The 11,927-nt window shown below is 51.5% G+C and overlaps 2 protein-coding genes across 2 annotated transcripts; one reads left to right on the top strand and one right to left on the bottom strand.

Annotated features, from left to right (window-relative positions):
* The first annotated feature begins 3,039 nt into the window (after positions 1-3,039).
* Positions 3,040-4,119, top strand: LOC311580430 (uncharacterized protein). The gene has a single exon (XM_084752016.1). It carries the CDS (start codon positions 3,077-3,079, stop codon positions 3,851-3,853), a length of 777 nt encoding a protein of 258 aa, XP_084608142.1. The 5' UTR covers positions 3,040-3,076; the 3' UTR covers positions 3,854-4,119.
* A 5,815-nt stretch (positions 4,120-9,934) lies between these two features.
* Positions 9,935-10,925, bottom strand: LOC311580440 (uncharacterized protein). The gene has a single exon (XM_084752034.1). It carries the CDS (start codon positions 10,794-10,796, stop codon positions 10,161-10,163), a length of 636 nt encoding a protein of 211 aa, XP_084608160.1. The 5' UTR covers positions 10,797-10,925; the 3' UTR covers positions 9,935-10,160.
* Positions 10,926-11,927: the final 1,002 nt, after the last annotated feature.

Below are 11,927 nucleotides of genomic sequence, written 5' to 3'. Positions count from 1 at the left end.
AGATCTGTGGAAAAGACACGATGGTGGCAGAGGTTAGGTGATGGTTGTGCAACGTGACGGCCATGGTGGCTCATTTACAGTGTCTGCATATTTTTAGATTATTATATTATGAAAGATGTCAGAGCCATGCAAGAGCTGTGGTATCAAGCTATGAACCCCAAACTGAGTAACCAAGCGGTGCATTTGGGGTAGTGCACAGAAGAAGATCTCCCGCATAGCTAACCTCACACAAAAAACCCATCTCTGAAGACATCTGTGGAGCCACTGCCCTGCAGACAATTGTGGATGCTGTGCTTGCTACTTTCCCCATCTCCAAGGAGCATTTTAAACTGACCTACATAACCCTCACTTTGCCTTTGAAAATGGCTCCGTGCCTCAGCCTTCTTGAGCTCGCTCACAGTTTACCATGATGTGTGTTCCCATTGCGTTCTGTCGCTGCCCTTTGGAGGCACTCTGTGTGTGTTACTCAAGTTGTCAGTATACATCTCACTTAGTGCTGGGCATGGTGGGCATTGGCTATCTAACCTTGCTTTACCATTTAGGAAATGGAGGCGTCTTACACCACCACTGATTCTGTCTCCCCTTTGCGTATGTGAGTGAGGGTGACCACTGCAGGGCATGGTCCACATAGTAGCTGAGTTGACTCCCTGAGGATGGAAAGCATTCGGCCATCCACAGCTCATCTTGTACCATGCAGGACACCCAGGGCACTGTCGGTGGGGAGCTGGACAGGGCCTTTACTGTCCCCCTTCAGCTGTAGGGAGGAGAAATGGCTCCTGGGAGAGGCTTTGCTTCCTAGTTCAACATCATTAGAGCAAGAATCAATGGTCTGGCCTGACCTTCACTGGCCATGGAGAGCTTTGCTGCCGAAAGGGAGCCTTTGGGACTATCCCACTGGGCCCCAGGGGGAGGTCATGAGGCTAGCCAGCCTGGTTGGCTGTGCCCAAAAGAACCAACAAAGGAAAAAGAAAAGAAGAAAAAGGAAAAAAGGGAGTAACAAAGCAGACCCTAGAATTTTCCCTACATATTCACAAAAGTGCTTCCCGGAACCCAACCTCTCTTCACAATGGAATCTCTTAGTCATAGATAAGAACTTTTAGGCCAGGCAAGGCCAGTCTAGAAGACTTAGCACTGTCACAGGGATGCCATGGCTTGCTCCTGGAACGTCCCTAAGGCTTGTGTTGAAGGCCCTGGCCCCTAGCTGATGGCACTATTGGAGGTGGCATTAAAGAGGCGGGGGGTTAACAGGAGGAGGGAGTTAGGTCATAGGGGGGCATGCTCTTGAAGAGGTCCTGGGACTCAGAACCCCCTTCCCCTCCTTCCTGGTTGCCATGAGATGAACAGCCTTACCCCTCCACGTATTCTCACCATAATGTGTATCTAACCACCGTCCCATCATGGACCGAGTCATTTAAAGCCACAATCTAAGATAAACCTCTCCCTTCTCTCAGTTAATGACCTTGGGACTTTCATTGTGGCATCCGTGGGAAGCCAACTCACACAGGAAACACTAGGTGCCCCCGCCCACTGTGGTCACGCAGAACCTGGCCTGCTTCCTGGGTGGCCCAGGAAACAGCACTCCCGCAGCAGAGCACTCGGAGCATGGGACATTGTTTTGTAAAGTCCACCTGCAGGAAAGTAGCCCAGCCTGGACCAGACAGAGGGTGGTCAGCAGTGGAGAAGGTAGAAAGACGTCAGGGCAAGCCAGTGGCCAAATGAGGCAAAATAAATAAGGAACCAACAAAGACATGGGGGCGAGGAATAGGTCTGTTTTCGACATAGTTCGGCACACAGTGTGTAGTGGTCAGGTAGCTGGGCTGGAGGCAGAGCCCACAGAACCATGGTGACCAGATCATCATAGGGCTCCAGTAGAGGGGGAAGGATGGGCAGAAAGTTTCATAGAAACAGGCTGTTGGACGTTTCCCAGCAACTCTTGGCATGTGTCAGCAACGGAGGGGAAATGGCAGCTTGGCCAGCAGAGGCTTATGGGCATGGCTCCCACAGGCCACACTGCACACTGGGCTGTGGCCCCACATGAGCCCCAGGTTGACTGGGAGAGTTCTGGGTGGCCCATGGGTGGGGTTGTGCAAGACAAGCAAGCCTTCTTCCCCAGAGTCAAGGTCACAGGAAGGAAGGGCTGAAGGCCACGAGGCGTTTCCTAAGCTGTGTGACACTGGTGTCGACCGCTGGATCCCGGTGAAGCCAGTCCTGGGGGAAAGCAACAGGACAGCTGGGATATCTGGATTTGGTGACAGGCTTGGAGGTGTGCTGCTCTGCTCCCAGGTGGCCTGAAATGTGACCCCTCAGGAGATTCTGGGAATGAGTCCTTGGACCTGCACATGTGACTGTATTTGAGAGTAGGGTCTTCGACGTGACCAAGGTATCATGGGTCACTAGCTAGGCTACAATCCATCTCATGGATGTCCTTATAAAAATGGATAATTTGGACTCAACCCATGGGGAGAAAGTAGAGGTCCACAATGCTGATAGTCCTGGGAGCCAGGTGGCGTGCGCAGTCCCTTTGGCTCAGATCAGCCAGCACTGATACCAGAGATGGACATCAGACTCCATGGTGAGACAGTGATGTCTCAGTTAAACATGGTTGGGATACTTGGTAACACACCCTAAGGAAACTGATAGATCCTTGTTGGGAAATCGTTTTTTCTCTACCTTGAAGCCCCAAGGGCCTTCACTAAACACCTCCACCCCAGAAGTGTAGAATCCTGCCCCAGCCCGAGAGGCCCAAGGCCAGGAGAGATCATGGCCACCATGTCCCTCCACCATGGACCCCAGACCAGTCCTGCCTTACTCCCAAACAACACAGGAAGAAAGCTCATGTGATCGACATGAAACACACTTGTTATCAAACTAAACATGAGCAGCATCAGTGAACGTGAGCAGCAACGCGGGAAATAAAAACAGGCACAGGGCCAACAGCATCCAGGAAGGAGTGGTCATGGGCTGGGCCGGTAGTGCCAGCCAGGGAGGAGTATAAAGCCAGCGTATAAAGCCACCCTGACATATGAACTCACACATTCACTCAACATCAACTCACCCTCCTCCAGCCAAGCCCACCATGGCCGCCTCCACCATGTCTGTCTGCTCTGATGCTTGCACCAACTCCTCCTGGCAGGTGGACGACTGCCCAGAGAGCTGCTGTGAGCCCAGCTGCTGCCAGCCCAGCTGCTGCCAGTCTAGCTGCTGTGCCCCCAGCTGCTGCCAGCCCAGCTGCTGTGTCCCAAGCTGCTGCCAGTCTAGCTGCTGTGCCCCCAGTTGTTGTGCCCCAGCCACATGTCTGACCCTCCTCTGCTCCCCAGTGTGTTGTGGGTCCAGCCCCTGCTGCCAATCTTCATGCTGCCAGCCAGCGTGCTGCACCTGCTCCCCCTGCCAGCAGTCCTGCGGTGTGACTCTTTGCTGCAAGCCTGTCTGCTGCACACCTGTCTGCTGTGGATCCTCCTCATGCTGCCAGCAGCCTAGCTGCCAGTCCTCTTGCTGCCAGCCATCCTGCTGTGCACCTGTCTGCTGCACACCTGTCTGCTGCAAGCCTGTGTGCTGCACACCTGTCTGCTGCAAGCCTATCTGCTGTGGATCCTCCTCATGCTGCCAGCCACCCTGCTGTGCACCTGTCTGCTGCAAGCCTGTCTGCTGCAAGCCCTGCTCCAGCATGTCCCTGCTCTGCCGCCCTGTGTGCAGACCTGCCTGCTGTGTGCCCACCTCCTCCTGCTGTGCCTCCTCCTGCCAGCCCAGCTGCTGCCGCCCAGCCTCCTCCTGTGTGTCCCTGCTGTGCCGCCCTGCCTGCTCCCGCCAGTCCTGCTGTGGCCTCTCCTCAGGCCAGAAGTCCAGCTGCTGTTGATGGGCCTGATCCTGGTGCCGGATGGTCAGGTCCCTCCTGTGGACACTCAGCTTCTCCAGTCTCACCCTGATCTGGGATAGATGGTCCCCCATGATGGAGCCCCCAACCTTTCCTTTGTGACTTGACCTCTCCTCCTGTGTCCCAGGAGTCCTGCTGATCCTCTTGGACTGTGCCCTTTCCCCTTGTCCCTCTGTTCTGGTTGCCACCTGCATCAACGTGTCAGTGGCCCACGGCTTCAATAAACCCTTCTAAGGACCTAGATCTCATCTCATGCTCTGTAGTAAATGCTTTTCAGGCAAACGTCCGTCTGCTTAGCCAGGAGTGTTTCTGGGAAGGAAGGACTCTGCTCAGCAATTGACAAGAGACAGCAGCTACCTCCCATGGGGGTGGGTGGGTTACAATGTTATTTAGGGCCCCTCTCCTAAAAGTTCAGCCTTCTCTGATCCCTATGGGTGGCTGGTCACCTATAGATATCGGCAGAGTGGTCATCATCCTCTACAGGCCACCCATCATCTACTCCTCTTCGTCTCCCTAGAGTCACACAAGTCAAGCCATACTCATGGCTCTAGGCACTGTGGCCACTGGACCTGGGCTACCCTGTAAGTCCTACCTACCTGACAATTCTCCTCAGGATCCAGAGAGGAACATGAAGGGACATAGGACTAGGCACTACCCAGCATCCTCTCATGGGACATTGGGACATAGGGACACAATTCTACTCTCTACAGACTGCATTGGGCGTCCACTCACAAACGGCCATGAATGTGACACCTCTCTGATGTGGAGGAGACATGGGCTGCACCTAGTGCACAGGTGAGCGAGCAACATGTCAAGGTCTGGAAAGATCTGTGGCAGAGGCCAGGGATATCGTGATCAGCCGACCATTATCCCCAGTGAAGCAAGGATGCCAACATCTGTATCCCCGTCCCACCCTGGACACCACTGATGGGCCCTGCCTTCCCTCACTGAGCCTCTCTTGCCCTCCAGCCTGTATTCATCTGTAACCAGAGACCCCCAGGGCCAAGGCTGTTCATCAGGGTCTCAGCCCATTATCCTCCCCAGCCACATCTGAGTGAGTCCTGCTCTGCTCCTGCCTCAGTTTCTCTTCCCCTCAGTTCCTTTAGCACCCCTAGACTTCCCACACTGGGTATCCCCCACCCTACATCCCTGCTCTGGACACTCCTGAGGACACATGACCAGACAACAAGTCAGACTGCATGGACAGTTTCTGTCGAATAATGATTCTGGTCCTCTCTGTGATGACTGAGTCCTGACAGGATCTCCTGAGAGGCAGCTGCCCAGGGCTTCCTCCAGCTGTGCTGTTGTCCCTGTCTGTTCACTGTGTTAGCTGCTTTGCTCCATGCTGTGACCAATTATCTGACGAGAATCAATTCGAGGGAGGCAGGGTTTGGGGATGTAGTCCAGTTAAGGCGGGAAAAGGCAGAGCCGTGCTCAGCTGTGGCAGCAGGAACACGAGGCCTCCAGCTCACATCTTAGAAGAAGAGGAGAGGTGACAAGAAATGGAGTCAGAGCCGGGTGTCATGGCGCACACCTTTAATCCCAGGCAGATGCAGGCGGATCGATGTGAGTTTGAGGCCAGTGTGGTCTAAAGAGCGAGTACAGGACAGCAAAGGCTGCACAGAGAAAACTTGTCTCGAAAAACCAAATAAATAAATAAATAAATAAATAAATAAATAAATAAATAATGTTAAAAAATGGAGTCAGGCTATGATCCTCAAGTCACACCCCCGAGGAATCAACTTCCTCCTGTCATTTTTCTATCTCCCAAACCTTTCACAGCCTGGAACCCTGAAACCTGGGGTGATATCACATGTCTAAGCCAGGACATTCACAATGGCTTAGAGCCACTACTACACAGCGCCACCACATGCCTATGTTGACTTTCTGTAGTGAGCCCCTACAGGTGCTAGCTGTGCCACCAGCATCGTCCTGGAGACTGACAGGGTGGGGCATGGTGGGCACCTCTGGTGACATGTCAGCTCAAATCCATTTGTCTATTTTTCTTAGGTCAGGTCATTCATATTTTTATTACTGCTTTTATTATTTTATTATTATTTTTATTATTACATGCTCTTCCGGATTTCCTGACGACAGACATTATATACATAAATACTGCAAGCCTTCTTCCCACGGGTGGTTCAGCTTTTCATTTTCTTCAGTGGTGAGTTGAATCCTTAATTTTCAGTGGAGCCCACATTATCTTTTGTCTGCAGGGACCTCCCTGATAAGTGCCCACTTGGCTCAGAACCATGCAGACTTATTTCTAGGCTCTTCTTGAGATTTGAGTATGAAATACTTCCCCAGGGGTTGTGCGTTTGAACACTCTGTCTCTGGAATAGTGAGTGCTGTTTTGAGAGGGTGTGGGCTGTTTGGGACATGGGACCTAGTGACTGGGGCAGGAGGTGGGGCAGAAATGCAACTTCTTTGTTTGTTTGTTTGTTTTTAGAGACAGGGTTTCTCTGTGTAGCCCTGGCGGTCCTGGACTCACTTTGTAGACCAGGCTGACCTCGAACTCCCGGAGATCTGTCAGCCTTTGCCTCCCGAGTGCTGGGATTAAAGGCATGCGCCACCACGCTTGGCCCAGAAGTGCAACCTTTTAAGGGTCCGGCTCCCAGCCCAAGCTCTCTGCTTCCTGGTTGGCCTACAAAGGAGCAGCACTGCACTCCCACCCGCCATGACCTCCTTATCTAGAGCAGTGAGTCAGCAGGAGCCTGTCTTCCCTCAAGTTGCTTCGCCCACTTGTTTCCTCACAATGAGGAGCAGCAGAGGACTAGACCCCTCATGTTTTAGTCTGTAGCATTGTGAGTCATTCTTTGAGCCAATCCAGCTCCTTGGGGATACTTCCCTTTGTCCATTGAGCCTCCTCAACCAGCACTCACTGACCACACACCGGTGGGATAATTCAAGAATCCAGCCTATCTCATTCTTCTGTGGTTTACTGGTACACCTCACATGCAGCTAAAGCAGTCTTGGGGTCAAATCATGGCAGAACTCTTCTCGTGTTTGTCTTTTTTCAGGTTCGGTTGGCCACTTTGGGTCATATGCATCCCAGAGAGTTTTAGAACCAGCCCATCAAAGTTGACAGTAAAGCCTGCTAGGATTTTAACTGAGATTTCCTTAAAGCCACAGATCAGTTAGGAAGGATCAGACATTTAACACTGTGTCTTTGGTTCCATGAACATAGTACACCTGCCTCTCCAATTAGTAATCTGGGATTTCTCTAATCATTTTTTTTTAACAAATGTTTTCTCATCTTTAGATCTTAGGTATGCTTTAAGTTAATCTTTTATTTCCTTTTAAAATGTTTTAGTTGATTGCTTGCTTTTATTTATTTATGCAAATTTTTATTTAATTTTATCTTTTTTTTTTCTTTTTGAGACAGGGTATTTCTTACTATATTTCTGGCCATTCTTGAACTGACAGGGTAGCCCACACTGGCCTTGAATTCATATAGATCCATTTGTCTGTGTGTGCTGATGGGGAGATTAAAGGCATGCACCCCACACCCCACCATCTCCTATGCTTGATTGCAATTATTTAGAAACACAGTCCACTCATGAAGTGAGGTGGGCGGAGTGTGTCTCGTGTGTCTCATGCACAGTGAGATTGGCGCACTTCTCCCATAAAGGCTGAGAATCTCATTGTGAGGCCACGTGGAATCCGTGTTTTCTTGGTAATGTGTTTTCAGTTAAGACTTTACTCTCTTCACCTGCTACAGAGCTGCTCTGTCATTCAGTTTTCCATGTGTGAGCTTTCCACTCTCTGTCTTTCCAATGACTTGGTCATTTCCTTTGCATTGCTGACCAGGTCCCATGCGGCCATTGCTTTTCTCATTGCTGCTTTGGCGTCCACAGACTCTGGAGTGGCGACACTTTCTATTTCTCATACGGGTCATTTCTTTCTTTTTCTTGACAGTACAGCTAGGTAGAAATGTCCATTTGACCATCTTAAAATGCAAGACCCTTGGCCATTTCCTCTTGGAGCTGCTGGCCCCACTGCTCATTTGACTGGGCATTTGGGTCTTTGCTTCTTCCTGATCTCTGTCTAGCGTTGAGTCAAAGTACAGACTCAGACCTCCCTTGTTTACCTTTAACCATCACATTGCCGTGCTTTACACGTTGTGTTAGCTTGTCTCACAGAGTGTGGTGTGTGTGTTCATTTTCATTTTGTTCAACATGCATCCTAATTCCTATGGGATTTCATCTTTGGCTGATGGGATGCTTTTACACATTCTCTTTGATTTCCACATGCTTACAGTCTTCTGGCTCTCCCATGGGTGACTCTTTGTTTTGCAGAGGACTAGACACAGTCTGGGTTTCAGTTCTAGAAATGCACTGCGGCTCACAGGGGTGAGGAGGTGGTTTAGTGTTGGTTCATGCGTGCTTAAAGGAAGCTTTCCACTGTTGTTGAGTGGGATGTTGCTCAAGTGTCAGTTGACAGGTGGCTGTCTAGAAATGCTTCGAGTTTTTGGGTGTACTTGTCAACTTTATTATAAATTTGGAAATCTATTTTGTTAGGGGATGGTTTTGTGCACTCTGTATCCAAATGCCGATTTCTGTGCCCAGAGACCTGGTTCCAGTAAGAAGTGGGCATTGTAATTACTGTTGAAACATCTGCCTCTTTATGCTGTGTAAAAATGTTCTCCATCGTCTCAGATTGGTTAATAAAAAAAGCTGAACAGTCAGTAGCTGGGCAGGACTATTTTTGAGGTGGGACTTTCAACCCGAGGTGGAGCAGAGATGGAGAGAAGAAGGTCAAGGAGAAGGTTGCCATGAGATAGTCTCCATGAGGACCCAGATGGAGGAGGAATAGACAGGGTGAGACTAGGTGGAAGGTAAGAGGGCACAAGGCTGGGAAGGAGGCCAGGCCAGTTTTCTTGGATTTGATTATATAAGTATCTGACCAGCTATAGTGCTTGAAGCTTACCAATAAATGAAACAGTTCTGTGTCATTATGTGGGTGGGAGAGTATTATCCTATTCTTACACTGTTTGGCATTTTCTCTTTACCAGCCTTTCTGCCCAGCCTTTCCCCCTCATACTTGGTTTTACATGTGTCCGACTTGAGACTCTGCTTTGCCCATGAATCCACCTCTGCCTGTGCCTCTGGCTCTGCCTGTGGCTGTGCTGTGCCCACAACTCTGTCTCTGCAAACCTCTTTAGATGTTCCTCACAGTCCTCTCTTTGGGGAACTGTATGCTCTTGTCTGGACCAATTTCTTCCTGCTTACGTGGACTTCAACAATTGTATTAGCATGTGGACCAGAGTCAAGTCTTCTGTTCACCAACAGGGGAGGCAGGAACATTTCCCATAGAACTGGTTCTGTTGGGACTCGGGTCCCAGGTGCTGTGAGCCTCACAGGGAGCCTGGAGCTAGTGCCAGGCACACGGATACGTGCTGACAAGATGCTTGGCTGTGACCGAACTAGAACTTCAATGTGGGGACATCAGTGCCCATTCTTACCCTCTGTGGCTGCGTCCACCTGATGAGTACTAGAGCAGAGTCAGAACCATCCCGGCAGCCAGCACATTCCCATCCACAATTAGATTCTAGATTTGTGAAGATGTCACTGACTCCTTAGTGTGCCAGGCCAACATGCTACATCACAGTGTGCTCTCAGTGTGCATGGCCTGCATGGTCCATCACAGTGTGGTTGCTCTCCATTCACAATCTGTGCCCTCTACACTTTAATGGTCTCTTCATTTAGCCCCAGTGAAGTTCAGAGGAAGGGCATGTCTGCTCACACAAAGTCCCACGGCCCAGACCTGACTCCAGTTGCAACCACATGCTTGTACCACTTAACAAGGAACGGTGGCAGACCACAGGTGAGCTGAGACTGCACTTGACAGGCACCTGAGGAGCTGTCCCCTTAGCTGTTCTGGGTAGCATGGGGCATGGAAGTGCCTACTCAGGTTGGTTGGCATCCTATAGAGAAGGCTTGGTTCAAAGCAAGGGGACACGGGGAACTAAACTAGCACAGATAGGTCTCAAAGGGCGGCAGATCGCCAGCTGCAAAGGAGAAATTATAGGACATCAATGAGGACCAACGGAGTCTGCACAGGTTCAGTCAAGGTCTTTATTGCTCAGAAGGCTCAAGTGTGTTCAGAGGAGACATAGTCACAATGAGGTGAGGTGGCTTGACCTAGAGAGGGCAGGGGCAGAGAGAGGAGGGCACTGCCATGGCCTGGGTAGAGTTTAGAGCATAGAGTGTGGACACAATCTTCTGTGAGGTCTGGCTCCCCACCACTCACTGGAGATCAGGAAATTCTCTCATTGGGAGGCTGGTCATCAGCAGCTGGACTTCTGGCCTGAGGAGAGGCCACAGCAGGCCTGGCGGGAGCAGGCAGGGCGGCACAGCAGGGACACACAGGAGGAGGCTGGGCGGCAGCAGCTGGGCTGGCAGGAGGAGGCACAGCAGGAGGAGGTGGGCACACAGCAGGCAGGTCTGCACACAGGGCGGCAGAGCAGGGACATGCTGGAGCAGGGCTTGCAGCAGACAGGCTTGCAGCAGACAGGTGCACAGCAGGATGGCTGGCAGCATGAGGAGGATCCAGAGAAGATGGGTGTGCAGCAGACAGGTGTGCAGCAGACAGGCTTGCAGCAGACAGGTGTGCAGCAGACAGGCTTGCAGCAAAGAGTCACACCGCAGGACTGCTGGCAGGGGGAGCAGGTGCAGCACGCTGGCTGGCAGCATGAAGATTGGCAGCAGGGGCTGGACCCACAACACACTGGGGAGCAGAGGAGGGTTAGACAGGGACCTGGGGCACAGCAGCTGGACTGGCAGCAGCTGGGGACACAGCAGCTAGACTGGCAGCAGCTGGGGGCACAGCAGCTGGGCTCACAGCAGCTCTCTGGGCAGTCGTCCACCTGCCAGGAGGAGTGGGTGCAAGCATCAGAGCAGACAGACATGGTGGAGGCGGCCATGGCAGAGCTGGCTTGGGGTAGAGTGAGTGAGTGGTGAGTGAGAGTGTGAGTGTGCGAGGTGCTGGGCCGTCGCCTTTTATCCTCCTGTGCTGTTGTGTGGCTTGGCCTCCCTTCCTTGTTGGTGTGACTCTGGCCATCATTAGGGTGTTTGTTTGTCTGGGATGTTGTTGTCAGTTCTGTCTGTCTCCTGTCTGTGTGTGGTGCTGGGAGGAGTGGGTGGGCAGAGGTGTTACATGAACAGGGAGATTGGGGCTTCCTTGGTGGGGCTTGTCAGCAGGGATGTCATCCTGCCATAGTCAGATGCCATGACCCTTGCTCCCTCTGCAGGAATTAGTGCCAGGAGATCAATGCCCTCAGTCCAGTAGCCCTCCCAGATCCCAGCACTGGATGAGGAAAGCTGCCACTTTATGACAGTGTTCAGAACCAGAGGTGTTCAGTGACCCATGCATGGCCATTGAGTGTAGGGTACAATAACGTGCCTGTAACTAATACCTCCATAGTGTCTCCTCAGCTCCTGAACCTCTCTATATTGCCTTATGACACTGTCCACTCTGTTCTGTGCCTGTGTCCACGCTGCCATCTGTCCCCCATGTCTTGGTGCTGCTGGGTGAGCTCCCTGCTCTAGAAGGGTAGCAGTTCTAGGCTGAGCTCTCAAGTTCTATCCTCAAGGAGCAGGATGTGCTTGATCTGTTGAAACCACAGATGCACCGCATTGGCCAGGAGTCCACGGAGCTCTCTGTGTCACTGCTCAGTGCTCTCTGTGCATCCTTTGTCCACTCCACCCTCCTCCAATGCTACTGACATCCTTCACCAGCTCATTCACCCACAAGTCCCCCAGCCCTGTGTCTAACACTATGATGGGTGTGCATAGCCACTGCTTTAAAGTTTAGCCACATATGGACACAGAGCCCAGTGCAGAAAATGCTTCTGGAAGGTAGGGTGTGTGTCATCTGAAGCCAGTGCTTGCCAGTGTCCTCCATTTCCATCAGTCTGACAAGCTACACGCACACACACACATGTTCATATGTACATAAACATATTCTCCTCATTCTAATGGTGTGTTCAGGAAGTCACTAGCACTAATGTAGCTGACCTGTTGCTTGCTGGGGTTCACACAGCATGTGTCTCCCA

This window comes from Acomys minous (assembly GCF_964271855.1).
Source record: "Acomys minous genome assembly, chromosome: 13".
NCBI lineage: Eukaryota > Metazoa > Chordata > Mammalia > Rodentia > Muridae > Acomys > Acomys minous.
The sequence above is the reverse complement of the archived record's forward strand: the minus strand, read 5'-3'. Positions and strand labels throughout refer to the sequence as shown.